Raw genomic sequence first — 25,892 nt, forward strand, 5'->3', positions numbered from 1 at the left:
ATGTGTGTGTATATGTATACGTGTATATATATGTGTATATATATATATATGTATATATAAAGTAGTATAATATATATAAATATATATAATAGATTCAATTCCTGGTTTTAAAAAATGTTACCAGACCGAAACACTGGGTAACATTCAAAGACTGAAGACAGAGCAATGTCAGGCTCTCCAATGGGAACATTAGGAGCTGGAAGACAACGGAAGAATTGCTTCACCCTGATGAGAGAAAATGGTTTTCCACTAAGCCAGGGTGACAGCCGTGTAATGGGCCACAGGTAGAGTGAGGTGTCTGAGGTGTCTCAGCAAAATGCTTTCAAGATAAAAAGATAGAAATGATAGAGGTTTTGTTACATTAAGAAAAACAAAAACCTCGGGATTGGTTGTGAGCTGCCATGTGGGTGTTGGAATCAAACTCGGGTCCTCTGGAAGAGCAGCCAGTGCTCTTAACCACTGAGCCATCTCTCCAGCTCTGGATTATGGATTTTTTTAAAATGTGATAATGGCATGCAGTGTGGTTAATAAAAAAGAAAGAACTAGTTCGTGGCCAGCCTGGGCTACAGAGTAAGCTTCAGGAAAGGCACAAAGCTACACAGGGAAACCTTGTCTCGAAAAACAACAACAAAAAAGAATGAACTACTAAATTAATTACATGCAACAATGTAGATGAATCTCAAAAACATGTACTAAGAGAAAGATACCAGGCAAAAAAGAATACAAAGTACTATTCCATTTATATGAACAGATGGAACTACATAGTAGTTACTGTGGTTCTTTACAGAGATGTTAACTAACATGAAGCATGGGAGAAATTCCTAGCATAACAGAAATATGTATGGTGATCTTGATAGTGATCACAGTCAATATTCCTAGGTCAAAAGTCAAGCTGAGAGGGTGAGTCAGTTCTCCTTAAAGATATGGCCCCCAGTGGATCAACAATGCTCCAGTGACAGGCCCCCATAGCCTGGAGCTTACGGGCAGCACAAACTGAATGTTTTATTAAAACAAAATAAAATGAGGACACGAAAATGTCAGGGAATGGAGCTGTGAGGGGTGGGTCTGGGAGGAGTTAGAGGGTGGGACAGGGGTGAATATGATCAAAATAAACTCTTAAAGAATTAATAAGATATTTCTTTAAATTCATAAGTGGAGGCCCACAAGATTGCTAAGTGGTTAGAGCACTTACCACACAATCTCCACACTCACATCATAGCATGCATCACTGTAAGCATGCACAACTGCACACACACACACATACACACACACACACACACATACACTATACATATACACATACACATTAAAAATTTTTTAAGTTTAAATGTAGCTCCATGAATTTTACTCTATGTAAATTATCTTTCAACAAAGTATTGTTTACAAAATAGCATAAAATATGAAGCAAGTTGTGGTGGTTTGAATGAGAATGGCCCCCATAGGCTCATATGTGTTGGTGGAACTGTTTGGGAAGGATTGGGGGTGTGGTCTTGTTGGAGGAGATGTGTTACTAGGGGCGGGCTTTGATGTTTCAAAGGACTCCCATGATTCCCAGTGCTCCCTCTCTCTGACTCGTGGTTGTGGGTCAGAATGTGAGCTCTCAGCGTTGAGATGGTTGCTCCACCATCATGACCTGTAACCCCCTGAACCTGGAAGCCAAATTAAATGATTTCTTCTATAAGTTGCCTTGGTTGCGGTGTTCTATACAGCAATTTAAGGAATTAAGGACACAAGTACCAAGAGAAACTGTCAGAAAGAATTCAAAGTGGCGGCTTATGTTTCTTGTTAATAATAATTTAAAAGCTTTTAGTTCATTTAATTTTCATGTATGTGATTGAAAATAATATTAAGAAAAATGACCTCCCCCCAGATGTGGAGAATGCTATTGTCATTGCTCACTTACTATATGAAGGAAAGGAAGGAGAGAGAAAAAAAGGAGGAAGACAAGAGCTTGTCGCAGTGTGTGATATCTTGGTGGCAGATTATTAATAAATGATTGTCATATGACAAACTCTGTATCTCTGACTAAATAGATATTCCAAGAACCTTAGCTTTTTTTTTTCTATTTTGCCGAAGCACCACAATACAGAATGTCGCAAATACCCAGAATCAAGGTGGTGGTTCCACCAGGGTATGTGACCTCTGCTGAGTCCCTTCACCGCTGTAGGTACTAGGGGCTTCACCCCGAAAAGATACAAGGTGGTGTCCTGTGTTCACTCCATCCACACTGCTTGGTGGGGGTCTAGTCCTTCTGTTCCAAACCCTCGTACGCTTCATCCTTCCGTATTTCCACTCACACCCCCCCACACACCCCAAGAACTTACCAGCTAAAGAGGTTTCACATAAAACGTTTTCCAAGGAGCTGTGTCTGCCCTGGCCAGCCTCCTTGGGTTTATCCGGGTGATCTTTTGTGACATACTCCTCGCCCCACTCTTTGCCATCCTTAGGGTGTCTCCACAGGCCCGGTGTGTGGTGGCCCTTGGACTGGACCTCAGCGGAGAGAGGGGGCTTAAGGCTTTCGTCTGCTTCTGGATTTGCTGGGTTCCCTCCTGAAAAACAATGCCTGCTAGAAAGAGCTTTCTTCTTTTGAAAAAGAAAATGGTGCTTGTTACTAACTCTTAACTAATATACTGCTAGATGGATATGTACCTCGTCCCTAAGAGAGTGAATGTATCAATGAAGCGTTAAAAATTTCCCAAACTGCAAGCAGTCACCTCTCTCTTTTTCTGGTCCATATGTCTTCTGTTTTGTTTTTGTGTTTGTTTTGTACACAGACACCACAAAATAAGGAAGTTTTTAAAATCCCACCATGGTAGTACATGCCTGTGATAATGTGGGAGATAGAAGCAGGGGGATCAGGAACTCAATGGTGTCCTTAGCTTTGTAGAAAGTTCAGGGCCAGTCAGGCTCCACACACGAGACTGTGACTCAATAGATCAGACTGCTAGACTAGAAACTGTCTAATACAGTATGAGTTAAAGCAGCAGGCTTGACTCCCTGTAGCTACTGGCTTTCAGGTGAACACAGGAGGTGTCTGCAGCACTGTTAGGCGGAAGTACAGCAAGAAGAAAGGGACAGGTACCAAAGACATCTGGGCGGCAGAGGATGTCCTGTTTGCTATTTAGTCCCTTTATCCTACGGATGCTAAGCTGGAAGAAACAGGAAAAGGAAAGAATGGAGGGAAGATAAAATAATGCATAAGTTCTGGTGAATTATCAACGAAGTAAATTTTGGATTAAAGTACAAAGTATGTGATGTAAGAAAAATTGGTGTCGTGGGGTACTCCCCTGTGACTCTTGAGCAAGCGTTAGCTTATTAGTAAGTGGAACAGGAAAGAATTAAGAATACTGATTTGTTCTTAAACTTTACCGGCTCTCCTCTGTCTATGATTTAAATGAGTCACTACTCCACCACATGTATAGGAATATAAATGAAAACAATGCTATACTATGATTTGGATGTGAAGTGTCCGCACAGAAGGTCATGGGTTGAAGGTGTGGTCCTTGATGCAAACAGTGGCCAGAGTGGGGGCTTCAGGGAAGTGACTGGGTAAGGAGGGCTCTACCTCCCTAGTAGACTAATCCAACAATGTATTCCATTTCTAGAGTGATAAAACCATGAAAGGCAGGGCGTATCTGGGAGAAACTGATCACTGGGGACATGCCCTTGTAATGTGTACCTTGTCCCCAGTTCCTTCCTATTATTCCCTCTGCTTCCTGGGTGCCATGAAGTGAGCAATGTCTTAAACCACAGGCTTCCCATCATGCTGTTTGTTCTGTTCATCTAATGTCCGTAGCAACATGGTGAGCTGACCTTGGATTGAAACCTTGGAAACCGGGAGCTAAAATAAACCTTATCTCCCTTCAGTGGTTTTTCTCAGGCATTTGACACAGTCCTTTCCTCCTTGGCTCAAGACGGTCCAGTAGAGCAGGAAAGGTGCCTGGACCGCTTAATTGACTCGGCAGGTAAAAGGCTCGCCTTGCAAGCCCAACAACCTGAGTTCAATTCCTAGAAACCATAAATGAGAGAATGACTCCACACAGTTGTCCTCTGACCTCCATACCTGTGCAGTAGCATGTGTACACACACGTTATACAGGAATACAATAATAAAAACATAAGCCAAGAAGAACCACTTACCAGGACCCATCATTCCCTTCACATTGCCATCTCCTACATGAACAGATCTGGACTCCTGGGCTGCAGAGAAAGGAAAGTTTTACTCAGCATCTGTTCTACCAACATGGATTAGGCACCTACGACTCAGGAAAAAGACAGACTCACAGATTTTATAGTTCCATGAGAGATGAGAGAGACAGAGCAGGGGGTGATGGAGTACAGTGAGGCAACACTAGTTACCCAACTGTTAAAGATGCCCACAAGTGATACCAACTTCAAGCCACTACCGTAAGCATCCAATAGGTTAATACACGAAGTTCTTCAAGTGGTAACCAGCACACTATAAGAGCCAATTTGCTGTCTAACCGTGATAGGGACGGAAGTGGTGACGACGAGGACACTGAAAACAGCAGAATGATGCTCGATGGCGCTCTCTCTCTCCGCTTACCTTTCCAATGGCTTCCATTTTGGTATAAAAGCCCAAATTATTCTATGAGCACATAGTCCTAGAGCATTTCTCTGTCCCCGCACTTGCTCCTTCCTTTTGAATTGCCTCTCCTAACGCCACCCCATCCACGCTGCTTGAGACCATTGGTCTTCTCCTTACTCTTCTGAGTGTGTTAGCCATGCTCCCATTGGGATGACAACAGGGCCGCAGAGGCTGCCTCTGCTAAGAGCGCTGACTCTTTACTCGGGTCCACAGGTGTCCGATGGGTGAATGAAAACATAATGGAGGCCTGGGGTCCCTGCCTTCATGTTACACCTCTCTGCTTTGCTGCCTTACTCGGGTCAGACTCCTGTTCAACTCTACACGTAGACACGTTGATCATTCAAGGAGTGCCTGTTTAAAACTCACAATACCGCCACCGGGCGGTGGTGGCGCACGCCTTTAATCCCAGCACTCGGGAGGCAGAGCCAGGCGGATCTCTGTGAGTTCGAGGCCAGCCTGGGCTACCAAGTGAGTTCCAGGAAAGGCGCAAAGCTACACAGAGAAACCCTGTCTCGAAAAACCAAAAAAAAAAAAAAAAAAAAGTTTAAAAGTCCCTCGTCATTGCCATAAACCTGAAGGGGGTGTCTAGTGAGTACCCCAACTAATTATTTTTCTCCTCTAGGCTTTCTTTCTCTAAGTCAACTTTGCCTTCCTAGCTTATCGAAAGTACCAGAAACAAGAAGCCACACAGTCCACCATCTCTTTAGCTCCAGCAAGACTCTCAGAGCCAGAATACAATTTGACCCAAGACTGCTTGGCTACCCATGGTGCCCCCCACCCTTCCTCTTGTGTTCTTCCTCCATATTGTCCTAGAGCTGGTGTCGGTTCTAAGAAGCAAGGCTTCGGATGATAACCCATCTTTGCGGCCACACTAAAATAAGACCCTTTCCTACTTCACCACTGTTTGTATCTCCGATTGGACCACTGAGAGAAGAAGTAGCCTGATGTGGGATAACTAGTAAAGAAGAGACAGGGCGAGACAAGTAGAGGGATGAGTTTATGTAAGCGTCTAGAGGCCACAGAATACATTGGGACAGCAAGGCCTAAAGACTATCGGGGTAGCTTGACTATAGAGGTAGAAATAGAGACCACCAAAGAGAAGAGAAAAGCAGAGTTTTGTGTATATAGTTAATACATGGCCTTGGAAACATGTGGAGAAGCTTAGACTCTGATTGTGATAGCGGTAAGAAGCCAAAAAGGGAAATTTATGGGTAGTCAGAAAGTAGAAGGAAACAAAGACGTACAGTGTCGACCAACAGAAGAAAACGTGTTGAGACAGTGGGCATCGAAGGTATCAGAAGCCTAGGAGAAGGGGAAGGAGGGCCAGAGGGATGGCTCAGTGGGCAAAGACACTTGTCACCAAACCCAGCGACCCGAGTTCTAGTCCCAGCAAAGAGGAAATCGATTCTCACAAAGCTGCCATCTGACTCCCACATACTTACCCTAATAAATAAAGAAATGGGTTCTTAGTTTTTAAAAAATTCTATGGAGCAAGACCAGGTAAGGAAACAGCTCTAGTGGAGCTGTAAGGGTAGGTGCCAATATTGGGAATGTTGAATAAATGGGACATAAGGAAGAAGAAATGGATGGCGGAGCCACATCATTCAAAAAAGTTAACTTCTAGGCCTGGGAATGTAACCGGGTGGCAGGGACAGTGCCTAAAATGCACAGGGCCCTGGTTTGATCCAGCATAGAAAAGGGGTTCGCTTTCAGATGTCTGAAGGAGCAGGGGTTGGAGAGAATAATTGGATTTTTAAAAATCTGCTTGACCCACAAACAGACAGTAGTATCAGGATATACTATCGTAAATGTAATAAATCAATACAATTCATGTAATTAATAAAAAAAAATCTTCTTGAAAGCTTCTTAGGCTAGAAGAGTCCACAATGCTCCTGTAAAATGATATTTTCAGGGGCTGGAGAGATGGCTCGGGAGTTAAGAGCCCTGTTGCTTTGCAGGGGCAAGGGTTCAGTTCCCAGCACCCATACAGTGGTGCACAATCCCCCAAAACTCCATTTCCAGGGTATCCATCTCCTGCTTCTGACCACCATGTGCACCAGACACACACGTGGTAAACACACCTGTAAACATTCATACACATAAAAGAAAATAAATAAGCCTGAAAAAGAGTGTTATCTCATTTTTAAATGACATTTCAAACTTTTTTTTTTTTAGTTTTTGGATTTTCAAGACAGGGTTTCTCTGTGTAGCTTTCTTTGGAGCCTGTCCTGGAACTCCCTTTGTAGACCAGGCTGGCCTCTAACTCACAGAGATCCGCCTGGCTCTGCCTCCCAAGTGCTGGGATTAAAGGCGTGCGTCACCACCGCCCAGCAACATTTCAAACTTTTTAATTCCAAGGTACATGAATGAAGCTCCATATCAGAGGACACACATAAGGAGGTATCTTTTTAAATGAAGGGCAGGGCTAGAGAGATGGCTCTGGGGTTAAGTGCACATACTACTCTTGCAGAAGACCTGTGTTCATTTCTCAGCACTCACACTGGGTGCTTTATAAGTGCCTGTAACTCCAGATCCAGGGGGATCTGATGTCTCTGCTGCACTTACATACACATCCCCATACACAGTCACATAGACATAATTAAAAATAAATATCTTTTTAAAAATAAAGAAAAGAAGAATAGTTAGCCATTTGTGGTAAACAGTGTCTTAAGATGGCTCCCCAGTTTTCCTTACCCCTTGGTATTCCCATGCTGTGATTCCTTCCCGTGAGTGATGCTGGATTTAGTGATTATCTTCTGGTGAATAGAATATGGCAGGAAGGCTGAGCTGCTTCTTCCAAGAGTAGGTTATAAAAAGCTACAGCTTTTGTCATGAGCATTCTGTTAGACCAATACCCTGGGGGGAGCCAGGTGCCATGTTGGAGAGGGAGGTCCATATCACAGGGACTATCACACCATGTGTGTACGTCTGGAAGAAGATGTCCTCTGAGTACAGCCCTCATATGACAACAGCTGTAGCCAACACCTCGATGGCAACCTACCTCATGACAGGCCTCACGTGAGTGGTACCCAGGTCACCTGTGCACCCAGGTCCACTGAGCTTGAAGCTACTGAGATTGGGAGTAACAGGCAACAATCATACCATTGTGTCATTAAAAGTAGATAAACCAACATTTTCTGGGGGTCTAATCCTTTCATCCTGAATTTTCGTATGAGCTACCACCAGTTGTATGCATGTATACGTCATACAACTTTTGAGGCCTTTCCATACAAGACTAAAGCAAGAAGTGGGGAGGGCGTCAAACTATGGTAATCTCTACATTCATGTTTCTGTATGTAGGTGCTTTGTTGGACACTCTTGAGAACATAATGATGTAGCAAAGTTTGTCCTGTTTTATTTTTCCTGATTTGAACACAGGTCCAGAATCACAACCCTTGAAAAGCCAACTCCTTTGTGCTGCCAGCATGCCATCTTGTGACGACATAGTTCTCATGTCTTTACAGTCAGAAAGCAGTTGGTGACTGCTTTGGCCTACACACAGAACCAGCCTTGCTTTTCCAGGGAAACATGGGTATTGAGATATATCACCAATAAATAACTTTTTAGAGCGACTTTTTTTTTTAAATCTAGTTCTCTCATGGTTGGTATAGTATTGATGGCACTAAATTATTTTTAATCTAAGTGACACTTAGAAGAAACCAAATTAGTATTTTCCACAAGACAAAATTTAAAAATTGGCAGTCTCTCAGGAAGCCGAGGTCATCTGGTGCCTTCCAAAGTCTAGATACCAGGGAAGTTCTGGGAAATATGGCCATATTTTGTTTTCTCTCTGATGAGGATGGAGGATGTGAGTCCATCCCCCCCCCCCCACTCCCACCCTTCACTCAAGCCCTAGGAATCAGGGAGAAAGAAGTGTGGTTAACTCATGCCATTTCCTGTGGTTTATGAGCAGTACCTTTTTCATAGGTTTGAGAAGGCATAATGTTGGTGAAGTCGTCACTGGGGTGGCCAGACTCGGGGACATTGATGGAGCGGAAGGGGCTTCCTTGCGCTTGCGCAGGCGCAGATGCAGGTCCGGCCTGTGCGCCATGCTCTTCCTTTTGAGCTTTCCTAGCAGAAGAGACAAGAGAAGCATGCTTTGGTTCTCAATACATGGTAGACTTGGGGAGGCTCAGTTCAGAATAATGCCGGAGAATTGTTTTTTTTTTTAATGTGTTGCCAAGGCATACACAGGTTGAACCATATCAATATTTTTTATAAATTATAAATGGTTGAAGCCAAACAGTTCACGTGGTTCAACTTAATTCACCAACTTCAACTATCTATAAATCACTTCTAATTGTAATGTTTTCATTCTTATTTTTCTATTACCAGCTTCCTATCACCAGGATCTTTGATTGCATTTTTTTTGTTATTTTGTCTTTTTTTTTTCATAGCTGAGGACCGAACCCAGGGCCTTGCGCTTGCTAGGCAAGCACTCTACCACTGAGCTAAATCCCCAATCCCCTTTTAATTTCATTTTGATGTTCGTTTTTGACACCAGGTCTCACTATGCAGCCCTGGCTAGTCTGGGGCTTGCTATGTGGACCCTTGCTATACAGATCCCCCTGCCTCTGCTGACTGCTAGGATTAAAGGCATGGTCACCATGCCCAGCTCCTAGTGGGGTCTTTGAAGTGTTGAGTACTTGCTTGGAATGATGGACTGACTCACTTAACAATTCAAACCCAAGTACCAGAAAACAGAAGCATTTTTTCCCATCTGTGTGAAAGGGCACACAGGTGTGTGTGTGTGTGTGTGTGTGTGTGTGTGTGTGTGTGTGTGTGTATGTGTCTGCATGCATGCATTCGGGCACATATATGTAAGTGTGTGTTCATACATGTGGAGGCCTGGACTTGAACTTGAAGTTGTGAATTGTCCTCCATCACCCTCTACCTTGCTGCATTGAGGCAGGGTCTTTCAATCAAACCCAAAGCTCACCGATATGACTAGTCTCACTAGCTAGCTTACACCTCCACCTAACGTTCATGTGGGTTCTGGAGACCCAAGCTCTGGTGCTCAAAAGGTCTTATGGATGCATGAGAAATGTGCATACTGTCTGTGTGTGTGTGTGTGTGTGTGTGTGTGTGTGTGTGTGTGTGTATACGCCTGTTTGCCTGCAGAGGCCAGAAAAAGGTGTCAGATCCCCCAGAGTTGAAGTTACAAGCAGTTGTGAGCCACCATTTGGATTCTGGGAACAGAAACTCAGTCTTCTGCAAGAGCAGCCAGTACTCTTGACCACTGGGCCATCTCTCCATCCCCAGTATTAACCAGCTTGTATGGCTTCATCTCTTCCGGCACGGGCTGATGATCTATGCTGCTCAGGAGCCCACTCCTAATAGCTGTGCTAATAGGCGGAAGTTTTCTCAGGGCCTCTGTGCAAGAGCCGTTGCTTATGGGCTTGCCTGGGATAAATACTTTCAAGCTACTCACTTGGCTTTAACCTTTCGAGATTCTCTCCGCTTCTCCTGTTGAAGCTGCTCGATTTTCTGCTGCATTTCTTCTTGTTTGGAAGTGATGGCCTGAATCATGGACATCGCATTGCTCAGCTCTTCCTGCAGTGTAAGAATTGCTACATTTTAGACTGGTACATGGGTGTAGTGATTTGAATGTAATTGGTCCCCAAAAGTTCATAGGGAGTGGCACTATTAGGAAGTGTGGCTTTGTTGGAGCAGGTGTGGTCTTGTTGGAGGAAGTGTGTCACTGTGGAGGCAGGCTTGGAGGTCTCATATATGCTTCCAAGACCACTTCCTGTTGCTGCAGGATCAAGATGTAGCTCCTTCTCCACTCTCAGTTCCTTCTCCAGGACGATGTCTGCCTGCACACTGCCATGTCCTAACATGATGATAATGGACTAAACACTAAACCTCTGAACTTTAAGCTAGCCCAATTAAGTGTTTTCCATTATAAGAGTTGCTATGGTTATGGTATCTCTTCACAGCAATAGAAATCCTAACTAAGACAATGGGCTAAGAGAACATTTGTCAGTATCTCATAAGCCTTTACCTGGTGCATACTTTTGAGTGAATGGGGAGTGAGAGTGGTACTGGGACTGACATACTCTTTCCACAGGAAATCAAGGAGGCTCCCACCTTGAAGTAGTTTAAGGAATTCTTCATCTCGGTGACTTTCTCTTCCATGGAACATCGGCAGCTCTTAACCTTCTCTTCCAAAGCATATTCTCCATGTTGGATCCGTGTCAGCTCCTGCATTGCTTCTGTGAAGCCGGTTTTCAGTTCTGAGGCCAGGGCCTGCAACTGAGTAATTCGGGAAGAGTGAACCTGACTCACTGTAAGTTATTATAAATGGTACCATTGACCCCTTGACCTTTTCCTTTCTTTGAGAAAACAAAGCTCTTGAAAAACCTCAGATGTCTCGTCTACCCAGCTCTGGAATCTTCTAGGTGACTCTGCCCCTGTTTGTCTAGGGAAAAGGTCGTCTATGCAGTGTGCGTTGAAGCTTGACAAGTCAGCAAAATGAGCCGCTGGTTCACAGGTACTCATGAACACTGCCGTTATTTAAAAGACCTTGACATAAGAATGAGGCTTACTTAAACCAGGTGGTGGTGGCACACATCCCAGGGAGGCAGAAACAGGGGGATCTCCAAGTTCGAGGCTAGCCTGGTCTACAGAGTTCTTAGGACACACAGGGCTGCACAGAGAAAGCCTGCCTCAATAAGATTAAAAAATGAGGCTTGCTTGGAAAATAACAAATGTATGTGAAAAGACAGTCCTGATCCAGCACCTAAATTCTGTGAGAGAAACGATGTGCCACAGTCTCTCTAATTATCACCAGAATATAAAGAAATTCAGCTCTTTTTCCCTAAAGAAGTGAAAAAAAAGAAGACGGGGTTGAAGAGCTGGCTCAGTGGTTAAGAGCACTTGACGTTCTTCTAGAGGACCCAGGTTCAGTTCCCGGCAGCCACGTCAGGAGGCCTACAACTGTCTGTAACTCCAACTCCAGGGGATCCGACACCTTCTGACCTTCAAAGGCAGTTTCATACATGTGTGTACATATATACAATCACACAGACACACAGACAACAAAAATAATAAAAAAAATATACGTCTTTTAAAAAATAAGAGTAATAAATATTAGTAAGAATTTCTTTGAAAAGAAAAAGGTAGTTTCTTTGGGGGGGTGGATGGTGACAGAAAAAAAAGGTAATGGCATTTTTAACAATGGGCTTTGGTCCATGTGTTGGTGGCGATGTGAGTCACCTTCAGTAGTCAGGCCAGAGCATGGGGGAAGAGCACACAGGGCGCATCTGCTGGTTAAACACCCTGAGAGAGCAATTTTGGAGTCAGGGAGGGTCCACACCCTAGCTTTCTCACACAAGGGTGAAGAATGTAGGCGAACTGGCGAACCTCCGGATAGCAGTTTGCTTACCCATAGAGTAATTATAATAATGACAACTATTTCACAGATGTAGAAAAAGAGCCTCCCCCACACACATTTGGTACAGAGGTACTCCAAATTTTTTTATTCATTTCCTCTTTAAGTAGTAAATCAAAAAGTTAAACAGAACTGTGGAGAAAATGCAGCACTTCTAAAGATCTGTTTATTTACTGAGTAAATGTAAAAGGCCTTTCCACAGCCACCAAATTAAGATAATAGTAAGATAACATTGTCTTGATTTTTTATGATCTGCTTGAATATAGAACTCTTAGGTCCACATCTCTCTTCAAAACAGAAATATTCAGAAGGCTTATTCTAGAATTTAAAATATCGTGTCTGAAGAGATGGCTCAGTACTTAAGAGCACTTGCTGCCCACCCTGCAGAGCAGAGCTTGGCTGCCAGCACCCTCAGCAAGCAGCTCACAACTGCCTGCAACTCCAGCTCCAGGAGTTCGAAGCCCTCTTCTGGCCTGCTCTGGCACTGTGCTGATGCACACACAGACATATACATATACACACGATTTAAAAATAAGAATATTTTTAAGTATCTACCAAGTAAGGAGCTAAAGGTAAAGTGTAGACACCTCGACAATCCACATGTCTCTACATGTGCATACTTCTAGACATTTCCAAAACCAGTTCATCCAAATGATTCCAACCTGCCCTGTTGCCCCCCACTACAGCTTAGTGTCCTGTTCCACATCTCTTAAATACAGATGTTTGGGTTCTATTGTTTTCCCAAATGGTTTCTTCCAGAACTGGGAATAAGGAGCAATAGGAGGAGCCGAAAGCAATTGTTCTGAGGAGAAAAGGTAGAGCCTATGAAGCAGCCGGAGCTTGGAGGCAGGGGAATGCCACCACTGATCTACTTTCCATTCCAATTATTTTCACTAGTTATGATTACGTGTGCGTGCACACGTGGTGTGGGAGGGAGTGTGTACACACACATGTGGAAGCCAGACAATGACACTGTAATGCTGGTTCTCTCCTTCCACCTTTACATGGGTTGGAGATCTCAAACTCAGGTCTCCAGGCTGGGGCAGCTAGCGCCCCTACCCACTGAGCCACCTCACCAGCCCTGCATTCCAAATAGTTTTAATTAGAAGTCATCTTTGTGATGTCAAAGCAAAAACTGTGCAGATTTTCAAACTGGAAGGAGGCAATCTGGGGTCCGTTACAGTGCCCGGAGATAGTCCTGTTCCTGCCTTGGGCGGGGAAGAAGTGTACGAAAGGGAAGAGCTATCCAGGGGACACAGATACCCTGGCCACTGCTGCCCCAGGTGGACAGTGGTTTTTCCCACAAGCCTTGACAACAGCACAGTCAACAGAAAAGTCGAAAGGACTTTTCCTCAACTGTAGACCCTCCGCTCTCAGTTAAAAGTTAAAAATCAAACACATTTTCTTTTCTTTTCTTTTTTTTTTCTTTTTTCTTTTTTTGGTTTTTTGAGACAGGGTTTCTCTGTGTAGCCTTGCACCTTTCCTGGAACTCGATTTGTAGACCAGGCTGGTCTCAAACTCACAGAGATCCGCCTGCCTCTGCCTCCTGACTGCAGGGATTAAAGGTGTGCGCCACCACCGCCCCGCTCAAACATATTATTTAATGAGCACTAGGGATTCTGGGAAATCCGTAACTGTTTTGGACTCCCAGCACTCTTTCTCCCGACACGCTCCAGTGAAGTAGCCTTACAGCCCATAAGCAGCCTCTCAACCCAGACCAGCCAGGGAGGGGAAGCCCTGTGAGCACAGGCAGGTGAGGGAGGTGAGGAGTCACTCAGGAGATGCCTGGCTCTTCAAGCCATCTTCAGCTGTGGGCAGACTGGCCTTGCATACCAACCCGACCTTGTGAATAAAAGGACTTGGGAGATCTTAACAGGGCGCTCTCTTCAGCTCTCCCATCTGACAATCCTCGCCCCACCCCGAGGTTTAGAACCTACATCTTGCTGATTTTTTTCATGAAGCTGACCTAGAGAGGTTGCAGTCCCTCCCTCCTGCCCATGGAGGCGGGTTTAGGGGAGACTTGAACTTCAAAGTCTAGGGTTCCAAGGAGGACACCTTAGGCTTAGAAATGGGAGAAAAGTCCAAAGTCTTCCCACTTCCTGCTCTGAATTTCCATTTCCCAGTTTCCTTCTTTCTTTCTTGGCTTGTTAACTCTTCGTAAGATGAGTCTAGTACATGTCTTCCTCTTTTCCACCTAACATCTCTCGGGCCTCAAACTAAATTTTCAGGAATTCTGACTTGTGTTTTACACAGCCTTCCTCATTTCTCCCCAACATATTTTGTTTGTTTGTTTGTTTTTGTTTTTTGAGACAGGGTTTCTCTGTGTAGCCTTGCGCCTTTCCTGGAACTCACTTTGTAGACCAGGCTGGCCTCGAATTCATAGAGATCCGCCTGCCTCTGCCTCCCGAGTGCTGGGATTAAAGGCGTGCGCCACCACCACCTGGCTGAAAAGTCCTTCTTACAGGGCCTGCTGAAGGTGAGGTGAACGTGCTATGTAGAAATTTCTCTTACTGACCCCTGTAGTCGCTGCTGGCCTGGGAGAGCTAACTGCTCTGATGTTGGGAGCTTCCTCAATATCAGAAAGTACTGATGTTGTACCTTCTGTTATAACAAGGTTCTACAGATCCCAGATGACTTCCAATGGCAGTTTTGACAATGAAACCTAGTTCTGCATACAAGACTAATCCCCATAGTTTGTTTGAGATATGGCCTTATATTGTAGCTTCGGCTAGCCTGAAACTCACTGTGTAGGTCAAGTTGGTCTTAAAATTGCTGCAATCCTCCTGTCTCTGTCTCTTAGGTGCTGGGATAACAGACATGCTAGGATAACACCATAAACCTGGCCCATAGTTATTCAATTAAAGGTCTTTTGGACAGACACCTTATTTCTTTAAACTTCCTTTGAGGCAAGATAGGAAGACAGGAAACCATAGGGACGTGGAAAGGAGAGGGAGCCCCCATTGCAGAGTCTGTCTGAAGTCTATGGTCAACTGAGAAGCAAGCATTCCAGTATCATTACTGTTTGCTGTAAGGTTGTTGACACAGAGATGATACTCATAACAATAAAAGAGGCCTGAGGCCAGATAGCCCAGAGACCCAGGATAGAACCAAATACAACTAGTTAAAAAAAAAAAAAAAAGTCGATGAAATGATTCCTAACAATACTCTGCTATACTCAGAGATTGGTGCCTAGCCCAACTGTCATCAGAGAGACTTCACCCAGCAACTGGTGGGAGCAGATGCAGAGAACCACAGCCAAAACATAAGGCAGGGCTTGGGGAACCCAACAGAAGACGGGGAGGAAGGATTGTAGGAGCCAGAGGGGTCAAAGATACCACAAGAACATGGCCCACCGAATCAACTAAGCAGGGCTCATAGGAGCTCACAGGACCTGTACAGGTCTGAGCTAGGTCCTCTGCATATACCTTATGGTTGTGTAGCCTGGTGGTTTTGTGGGACCCCTAACAGTAGGAATGGGGCTGTCTCTGACTCTTTTGCCTGCACTTGGGACCCTTTTCCTCCTACAGGGTTGCCTCATCTAGCCTTGATATGAAGGTTTGTGCCTAGTCTTATTGTAACGTGTTAAACTGTGTTTGGTTGATATCCCTGAGAGGCCTGCTCTTTTCTGAAGGGAAATGGAGGAAGAGTGGATCTGGGGGAAATAGTGGGGGGACTCCGTAGGGTGGAGGGAGGGAAAACTGTTGTCAGGATGTAATATATGAGAGAAAAATAAATTTTTTTACAATATATGTAAATAAAACATTTAAAATTATGTTTATTTTTTAAAGTTTAAAAAATTATAATAAAATAAAAATAAATAAATAAAAGAGGCCTGGATGTGTATGACCTTGGGTGGAGCCTCACTCCTCCTGGGAATCTCACAAACAAAGCTATTAGCTTTCTTTTTTACAGGCATGCATGTGTACACATACGTTTGTGTGTATGGGTTCAGGGGTGTGTGTGTCATGGTACATGTCGGGGGACAACCTTGGATGCCATCCTCACTATTGTGTTTGAAGAAATCTTTCTTATTGTTCTCACCCTGGAAAATCCAGCCTAGCCAACCTGAGCCTCAGGAGATTCTCTCATCCGCTCCTCCCAACTCCCCATGGGAGCACTGTAATTACAGATGTGTGCCGTGTCTGGCTTTTACATGGGTTCTGGGGACCTAAAGGCAGGTTGTCAGGCTTTTGTGACAGGTGACTTACCCACTGAGCCATCTCCTAGGTTCCTGTGGTCTAGAGTTCTTCCTTATCAATTGTCACCCTATCAGGTGCACCTTGGGAAACACCCCGTGATCTCACTTGAATTCCTTAACAACCCTCTGAAGAGAATGACTTCAAAAGTCACCAAAATCCTATCACATGATTTTGGTGGTTACATATATAACCATTGCAAAAACCAGGAAGAGTAGCTGTGTGAGAAGCCCACAGCCATTCTGTGGTGGTTTGAAAGGAAATGGCCCCTAAGGAGAGTGGCACTATTAGGAGGTGTGACTTTGTTGGAGTAGATGTGGCACTGTTGGAGGAAGTGTGTCACAGTTCACTTCCTGTTGCCTGAGGATCTGGATGTGGAACTCTCAGCTCCTTCTCCAGCACCATGTCTGCCCGCATGCTACCCACCGTGAAGATAACGGACTAAACCTCTGAACTGTAAGCCACCCCAATTAAATGTCTTCCTTTATAAGAGTTGCCTTGGTCATGGTGTCTCTTCATAGCCATAGAAACCCTGACTAAAACACATACTTTGGGGTTTGTCATACTTTCTTCCTGAGCACCTCTCTCCTAGGACTTGAGCTTAAAAGCTGTATCACGGTCTCTTTCACTGAACTCCAGCTCTGCTCCACACTGACTCTTCCTGAAATTCTTTTCCACGGTGCGACCAAGGATCCAGTTTTGCCTGAAGCAGCCCCCAAAAAGAACTTTTCAGGGGTCTGAGGGAGATGGTTGGAGCTGTGCCTCTGTCCCTCTGCCACTGACATTTCCATTCCAGAGAAAAATAGGCAAATTTGAAAGATGAGAATTACCCTAACTCTCGTTGCTTCCACACGCCATCAACATCTGTATTTCTGCCTGTGTCACAGTACATTGATGAAGATATTTATAGGCCAAGATCACACTGCAGAGATTTTCTTTTCTGCCCCCCATCTTTTGTCTCTCCTAGAGTCTTGTCTGTTTGGGTTGGGTTTTGGTTTTGAGACAGAGTCACAGGTCTGCTGTCTACACTCCTTCCTAGATTGTCCGTTCAGTTGAGACAAGGTCTCGTGTGACTCAGGCTGGCCTTGAACTTGGCCTTCCCTCTCCTTTGCCTTCCCCAGCTTTCTACATGCTGGCATTTAAAAGCCTGTGTGCCACCACCCACCATATTCACCATTTTTTTTCCTACTTCACCTTTTAAGAAACACTTTGGGGTTTGTTTTGATTAGAGCAAACAATGAAGACTTTTCTTTTTCCCAACACTGTTTCCCACCAGACTGAATGACTGCATTAGATCCTTTAGCTTAAATCAATATGTACATCTTCCAGATCATCACTCATTTGTCCAACTACTATTTATTGACTATGTAGTATATGACAAGCACTGTCATATACGAGCTACCAAGAGCAAAGCACACTAAATCCTTGCTTCACAGTTTCCATTCTGGATTAGGAGACAGGAAAAAGATTTTGAGACAGGGTCTCACTATGCAACCCTGGCTAGCCTGTAACTCACTCTGCTTACCAAGCTGGCCTTGAACTTACAGAGATCTGCCTGACTCTGTCCTGGGTTAGAGGCTTGTGCCTCGATGTCTTGTCTTGCAAATTTGTTTCTTTGTTTCTTTTTTTTTTTTTAGTTTTTTAGTTTTTTTTTTTTTTTTTTTTCAAGATAGGGTTTCTCTGTGTAGTCCTGGCTGTTCTGGAACTCACTCTGTAGATCAGGCTGGCCTCAAACTCAGAGATCCACCTGCACCACCACCACCCAGCTTGAAAATTTTTAAAAATCAAGTTAATATAATAACATCTGCAAAGGATGGAATCTGCAAAAAAAAAAAAAAATGGAGAAAATGATCGAAATTTCACATTTTCCTTCAGTTCTATTGTCCCTTCTAATGCAGATCATATTTTGCGATAGTTACCTACCCTCCCTGCCCTCTGTCCTCTTCCTTGGCCCCTCCTTCGTTTGGCTAAAAGTTGCTTGGAATTAACAGACTTGGGAAGTGTTCTTTTAAAACAAAGATGGGGTCATCAAGGCGCAGCAGAGACCATAGAGACCAAATGCTCTTTCCCGGCGCCAAGCACTCCAGTGTGAAAAGATGCACTTGGATTCGTGACACAGTGAGATAATGAGGCCATCCCCTCCGCAGCTAAATTTAGCCAACATCAAGGGAGTGACCCACATATCCATAATAGATTTCAAATCATACCTGGCTTTAAAGAGGCATTTACACTCGCACAATGGCAGAGGCGGGTCAGAGGAGAACACGAGTGAGCATGGAGAGCACCTAGAGGCCTTGGACCAGTGAGACATCACATCAGCATGGAGGAGACCTGCCCCCGCCCCAGGCTCTGCTCAAGCTGGCCACCCTGTCGGAATAGTCTTTCTTAATAGTCCACTGTTCAGTGATCCGCTTGTCCTTGGTACTCTGCTCAAATCAAGTCAACAACCCTACTGAATTATGTCAATGCCTTCACCATAGCCTTTTCTCTCTTTTTTTTTTTTTTATTTAATATACTTTGGGGTTTTTGCCTGTATGTATGTCTGTATGAGGGTGTCAGTTCCCCTGGAACTGGAGTTACAGACAGTTGTGAGCTGCCATGTGGGTGCTGGGAATTGAACCCAGGTCCTCAGGAAGAACAGTCAGTGCTCTTAACCGCTGAGCCATCTCTCCAGCCCCACCCTAGCCTTTTCAAAAGCCTGCCTCATACGAGCCACACATCGATGTATTTTCAAAGTGTGGACATTCAAACAGAGTCTGTTTCATCTGTTTCATTTCCCATCAGGCTAAGCAGCAGATTTGCAGATAACTGTTCGCCAAATATGAATGAACTTGAAACGAGGATGTTTCTTCCACACAGTTAACACGGCTTTACTCTCCTGTTGTGGGCTCGCTCTAGTTCGGCCCACAGCAATGAACTCTTGCAGGATGTTTCTGGGATCTAGCTGTTTCGCTGACTTTACCAGCATTTAAACTTAACTAATATAAATAATATTTCCCCAGCTATCTGCTCTCCTGGGCTCTTGTCTTCCTGCATGAAAGGGCCTAAAAACCCAACTTAAGGAACTGGTGGGATGGCTCAGTAGGTGGAGGTGTTTGCCTCTGAAACCCGACAACTTGAGTTCAATATCAGAGACCCACAAAGTAGAAAGAGAGAACTGACTACCGCACACACCACACACATACATACATAGACATACATTAATAACCATAATTATATTAATAATAATTTTTAAAAAGAGCCTCCCCCCAGGCCCTGATAATAGTGTTAAGTCTAGAGAGAAGCACAAAGCTCAAACTGACTTTACAAGACAAAATATAGCAGTGTAAATATCCATGATTGCTAATGACAGAACTTTAATTCCATTTCTGGTTGGAAGACAGAAGCCAAATAAATTCTATTTGCAGAGTTGGGGCAGCCTGCTAGAATGCTTGTCATGATTGGCTTTGCAAAAAAATCTAATTGTTGCCATTGTTTAAAATGTTTTAATTTTTTTCCCTGTCACCACACTTGAACGTTTGTAATGCTAACACTCTTAATTCTCAGTTCTCCCTGAAAAAAAAAAAAAAACAAAAAACAAAAAACAAAAAACAAAACTAAGAAAAAACTATTTTAAAAAATGTTTTCACACAAGGTCTCACTCTGTAATCTAGGCTAGCCTTGACCTTGTTAAACTCGTGTCTTAGGTTCCCAGTGTTAGGGGTTATGGTGTACGCCACCACACCTGGCTGAGAAAAGGTAGCTCTTCCTGTGTCCTCCCTGTCGGCTGGTGTGATGACCACAGTGACCATGGCATAGGTAAGAAAAGCAGAGCCGAGGTGGGGTATAGGTAATGTGTTTTCCTCTGCCAACCAGCTCTCCCAAAGGTACAAAGTGAGTGGCCTCTGCCCTACCTGTCCCTTTGCCTTGTTAAGAGAACAAGTGTCAGGATACACGTGGAAGTATCTAAGTGTTAGAAATTGCCGTGTGTAAAGGACAGTCACCGCTATTCATGACAGTCTCCACAATAAGGCGTTTGTCGTTACCTGGTAGATCTGTGTGGAAGGGCTATTCACCGGCATATGTTCATTCTCTCCTGCAGGAAGAAAGAGCTTTATTCAATGGACACAACTCGCCCTGTGCCTCTCCTACTCTCACTGGATACTTGGAGGTAATAGACCCACGAGAGGATCCTCTAACTGTGCCTGAATGGCAAGAACCAGATGATTCCGGAACAAAACAAATAAATAAATAAACTAGTGCCAATGATGCTCGTATTTATACCCTAACGGCCGAACTATACCTACCTGACAAAGTTATCATAGCCCAAAACCCGTTCTTGCCACAAACGGGAAGTTTCTCTATCAAACTCAGTGATTGGCGGTCATTAACTGGCTAGACGGGGATGCCCTGGGGGTGTCTCCCTCATATCCGTAGGGCTGACTAAAGTTTGTCTGAGCTGACATCTGCTCTTTGCCAGGGTTATATGGTTGGTATTAATTGTCAACTCTTCACCTTAGAGGCAAACCTCTGAGCACACTTATGAGGGACTGTCTAGATTAGGGTGGCCTCAGAGAATATCCTCAAGGGATTGTCATGGTTAAATTAATTCATGCGGAAAGACTCCAGTTACTTTGGGGCAGGACCATTCCCTGAGCAGAGTGGACATCCTGGACTGTATGAAATGGAGAGTGCAGGGGCCTGGAGGGGTCATACGGTGATTAAGAGCCCTTGCCGCTCTTGCAGAGGACACAGGTTTGGTCCCCAGCACCCACAATATTGCTCACAACCATCTGTGACTCCAGTCCTGGGGGATATGACACTCTCTTCTACACTCTACAGGCACCAAGCATACATGTTGTGCACAGACATACATGCAGGCAAAACACTAAAACACATAAAAAAAAAACATTTTTTAGGAAAATAGAGAGGGCAAGCTGAGGGCACGCACTAATGTGTTGCTCTCTGCTCTTATGTGTGGCTGTAAGGTGACCTGTTCTCTCAGGCACCTCCTGCTGTGACCTCCCTGCCACGATCAACTGTCACCTGGAATTGTGAGCAAATAAGACCCATCTCCCTCAAGTTGCTTTGGTCAGAGTCTTATGGAATAGCAACAGGAAAAGGAAGTAAGTCAGCCGCGTGGTCGCCCGGCTGTCACGGGCTGACCTCAGGAAGAAACATGAAATGTTCCTATTCCTGTGTCTCTATGATCATATTGCCAAACTTCTGCTCTCTGCCCTCATCTCGGTGCCACAGCCAGTGGGAGGACTCACGTCCAACGAGGCAGGTGGGCTGATGGGAAAGAATTGTCAGTGGAAAGTCTCCGGAAGATTATAGGCAGGAAGAAAACAGTATCGCCAGCACTGGAGTCTGGAGACCCGGGGAAACACGAGGTTGATGGAGCAGGCTATAAAAAATCACTTACAACTTAGGGAGAAAACCAGGCTGACTTAGAAACTATCCTTCAGAACCACAAGGGTTGGCCACGAAGATGAGGCCACTGATGCAGGGTGTTTGCTCAACCACATTGCTGCTACTCTCGTGGAGGGTCACATCGCACAAAGGTCACATTGCAAGAAGAACAACTCTCGTGAAACTCCCGCCTGCAAGCCTTTGGCTGAGCGTGTATGCGTATTGTTCTCCTTAGACATGCGAGTATGGAGAGCCCTCCTTAGAGAAGCCAGCCTCCATACGGTAAGTCTTAACTAATACAACACCTCAGCCTAGGACTTGTACTCGGTAGAGGCTGTCCCTGTAAAATCCCAATGGTTGGGGGTGACCAAACCTCCTCATACAAGCTTGGGTAAGGACAATTTAGCCCATCTCATACTCTGTCCAAACAAATGGCAAGAACTAAGACTGAGACCCACAGACCAGGACCTCAGGTCTAAATCTGACACTTTGTAGCTGTCTAACTGGGTCTCCAAGGGGATAATAGAAAACGGTATTTGGAAAAGGTAGCAAGACAGATTAACTCCTGCGTTTCTGGAATCCCAAGCTCCAAAGCGAGCTGGAGATCTGACCTTGCTTTGTTTTGGTTTTTTCCATGGTGCCTGTTGCTTCTCTCCTCCAGCTCACTCTTCAGCATTGCGTCATCATCGTCCTGGGTCAGGCCACCTCCCCTTCCCTGCACCTGCCAATCAAAGAATAAAGGACATCTGGTAAAATCCGTGAAGATACTGGACTAGTTTTATGGGTTAGCTTTTAAATACCAAGCACAGCTTAAAGCTGAACAATTTCAGAAGAGTAAGTTACTAAATTGAGTAAACCTTAACTTTTAAAGTCAGGGGCCGGAGAGATGGTTCAGCAGTTAAGAGCACTGGCTGCTCTTCCAGTGGACCCAGGATCAATTCTCAGCACCCACATGGTAGCTCACAACTGTCTGTAACTCCAGTTCCGGGGGATCCAACATCCTCACACAGACATACATGCAGGCAAAACACCAATGCACATAAAATAAAAATAAATAATTTAAAAAAGAAAAACTTAGCTGGATATGGTGACACACACCTTTAATCTCAGCACTCAGGGGGCAGAGGCAGGTGGATCTCTGCTGTGGAACAATCTGTACATTGTAAGTATGTATTATTCTTATTGGTTAATAAAAAGCTGATTGGCTGATGGCTAGGCAGGATTTGGGGGGCAGAGAGAATACTGGGGAGAAGATGAGTGGAGCCTGAGAAGAAGCCAGGAAACACAGATGAAGCAGGAAAGAAGATACCGCCACATGGCAGAGGGTAGATAAGAAATATGTGTTAATTTAAATTATATGAGCTAGCTAAAAACAAGCCTAAGCTATCAGCTGAGAATTTATAATTAATATTAAGTCTGTGTGGTTATTTGGGGAGAGGCTGGTGGGACAGAAAAACTCTGCCTACAGATCTCTGTGAGTTCGAGGCCAGCTTGGTCTACAAATAAGTTCCAAAGCAGCCAGGGCTACACAAAGAAACCTTGTCTCAAAAACAAACACACACAAAAACCTCTTAAAGTCAGATATTTTAATTGATTATTATTGGGGAAGGGCACAGACCATGAAATACACAGAGGACAATCTGTGGGGTTGGGCTCCCCTTTCACCTTTGTATGGATCCTGGTTCAAACTCAAGTCATCGGGCTCCTAAGGCAAGTGAAGGCACTTACCAGATGAGAGTCGTCTCACTGGCCTGCAAGCATTATTTTGTGACTATGAAACTCATTACACAAAAATATGGTAGGTTTTGTTTGTTTGTTTTGTTTTGTTTTTGAGACAGGGTTTCTCTGTGTAGCCCTGGCTGTCCTGGATCTCCCTCTGTAGACCAGGCTGGCCTCAAACTCACAGAGATCCACCTGCCTCTGCCTCCTGAGTGCTGGGATTAAAGGTGTGAGCCACCACCACCTGGCAATATGGTATTTTTTTAATATGCTACATTCTCCTTTGGATCCAATCAATTAATTAAGACTTACTGGCTTTTTTTTTTTTTTTTTTTTTTTTCCGGAGCTGAGGACCAAACCCAGGGCCTTGCGCTTGCTAGGAAAGCGCTCTACCAATGAGCTGAATCCCCAACCCCAGACTTACTGGCTTTATTAGCAAGTTGCTGTTTAGGAAAATTACATTACGAAGGAAAAGCTGAGCAAGAAAGCCGGGCCTATTTCTAGTTACCATTCTCAGCATCTGGCAGATTCCTTTGTGCCCAGAAGAGACTTAACAAATGAAGGCTGCCTGTTGTGACCCCCGGACACGAAGCTGCAGTTCAGAATGCTGTCTAACACAGATGAGGAGAGACCGTGCACCTGGGACCTCACTTAGCCACCCCCCTCCCTTTCAGTATTTTAACCCTTTCTTGTCTTTGATGAATTCCTCCACCTCATGAGCTTCCCACGACAAAGACTAAAGGTGCCAGGTTCTCCTAGTCTCCCATATCTCAGGCGTGATGGACACATGACATTGAGCATACGTTTGTTTTTCCTTCATGGATAGGGTCTCATGCATTCAGACTGGCCTCAAACACTGTGACCTTGAAGTTCTGATTTTCTAGCCTCTACCTCCTGAATGCTGAATTCTAGGCAGGCATGGGCCAGTATACCCAGGTTTGTTTGGGTTTTTTGTTTTGTTTGCTTATTTGTTGGTGCTGGGGATTGAACCCAGGACTTCACGCATGCTAAGAAAGCACTCTACTGACTGAGCTACAACCTCACCCCCGCCACAAAGTTTTTAAAATTATTGTTAGGTGTAATTCTGCTGCTACTGGGGGCAAGGGGGAGTCTTGAGATATGTAAAGCCAAATTGTTATGGATTATCTACTTCTGAAGATTTAGTTTTCTGACCTGTAACTACTTGGAAACAGGCAAACAGAAACTCCATGTCCTAAGTAAATGGAAAATGTGTGTATTTCAGAGCTACGGTGTCAGAAAGCTCAAGGATACACATCTGTGTGGCCACTGATTTCAAGACACAAAAAAAGGTGTTTGATCAATAGAAGTTAGAAATCTTGTTTTAGTTAATTACGAAAGCAAAAATAACTACACACACACACACACACAACAAAACAAAACAAAAACAACCTGGAGGTGGAGAAGGTGAAATGGAAGATGGCAGAGGCCAGGGCCGCAGCCCCGAGAGTCCGGTGGCTACAGAGAGTAACCTGTGGCACGGTGCCACTGGGGACACGGACAGCCTTTCACTTGACCAAGGGCATGCCGCCGCAGTGGTATCCTAGGACCCCAGAAGAACAGGCCCCAGCTGCCAAGAAGTATAATATACGTGTGGAAGACTTACAAGCCGTACCCAGGGCTGGCATGGGGCAGGGTGACTACCCGAAGCTCCCTGACCAATCCATGGCACGAACCAGACCACATAGCTCTGAAGTTGAACTGGGGGGAACAGACGCACTGGGTCATAGACATGTATATCAGGAATCGTGTGGACACGTCCCCTACACCTGTTTCATGGGATGTCATGTGTAAACAGCTCTTCGGCTTTGTGACCATCCTGACTTCCATGTTCTGGGTGGGGGAGACTTTCTCCTCCTACATGCCTGTGGGGCCGAAGCAATGTCTCTATAACAATCTGTGCCTGGAATGAGGTGGCAATCCTTCAAAAAAAAAAAAACAAAAACAAAAACAAAAACAAAACAAAAAAACAAAAAAACGGAGCCGATGGTTCACTATGAGATCTGAGGGGGCTTCGTGGGGTTGTGTGCCCTCTAACTAGGACTCTCTCATTCCTAGAGATTTAACCTTAATTGACTCACTAATAAAACTGTGCTGTGGTGAAAAACCAAACCCAACTTGGAAAGGACAATGGGAACACGTACAATGTGTCTCCTTAAACAGCTGTCATCATTTTGCTTACATTGTCTGACAATCTATGACGTCAATAGCCTAGGATTTTCAGCTACTGTTTCCTCTTACCCCGCAGCATGGCATTTTATCCAACTTCGGTACTGGATTATTTATGCCCTATTGTGCTCCTTTCGTCCCTAGTCCCTGCTGACATCCACCTCTGCTGTTCTTCCATGCCTTCCTCTGTCTTCACGAGATCACTTCCAAACGCATGTGCAGAGTATGCATGTGTGTGATGAGGCTGCCATTGGAGACTCACTTTCCACCTTCCTGTACTTTACCTGTCTCACTGACCGCATCACAAAGACATCTCTAGACTTACGAGTTTATGTCTAAGAAAGCATGCCTGTTGGCTGCTTGCTGTCGCTTGGTTTGAGTGAACTCTGTTCATCATT

At 44.6% G+C, this 25,892-nt stretch overlaps 1 protein-coding gene and 1 pseudogene across 1 annotated transcript in view; one reads left to right on the forward strand and one right to left on the reverse strand.

Annotated features, from left to right (window-relative positions):
- Arhgef33 (Rho guanine nucleotide exchange factor 33) overlaps window positions 1-25,892 on the reverse strand; it is an 81,256-nt gene that overhangs the window by 29,063 nt on the left and 26,301 nt on the right. Inside the window, exons 3-9 of the mRNA XM_059248289.1 lie at window positions 22,200-22,309; window positions 20,223-20,272; window positions 10,699-10,863; window positions 10,040-10,161; window positions 8,525-8,679; window positions 4,140-4,199; window positions 2,325-2,549 (exon numbers count right to left, since the gene is read on the reverse strand). Coding sequence (XP_059104272.1) covers window positions 2,325-2,549; window positions 4,140-4,199; window positions 8,525-8,679; window positions 10,040-10,161; window positions 10,699-10,863; window positions 20,223-20,272; window positions 22,200-22,224 — 802 coding nt within the window. The 5' untranslated portion in view covers window positions 22,225-22,309. The remainder of the gene's footprint in view (window positions 1-2,324; window positions 2,550-4,139; window positions 4,200-8,524; window positions 8,680-10,039; window positions 10,162-10,698; window positions 10,864-20,222; window positions 20,273-22,199; window positions 22,310-25,892) is intronic.
- LOC131897388 (NADH dehydrogenase [ubiquinone] 1 beta subcomplex subunit 8, mitochondrial-like) lies at window positions 24,745-25,332 on the forward strand (annotated as a pseudogene).

This window comes from Peromyscus eremicus, chromosome 22 (genome assembly GCF_949786415.1).
Source record: "Peromyscus eremicus chromosome 22, PerEre_H2_v1, whole genome shotgun sequence".
Taxonomy (NCBI): domain Eukaryota; kingdom Metazoa; phylum Chordata; class Mammalia; order Rodentia; family Cricetidae; genus Peromyscus; species Peromyscus eremicus.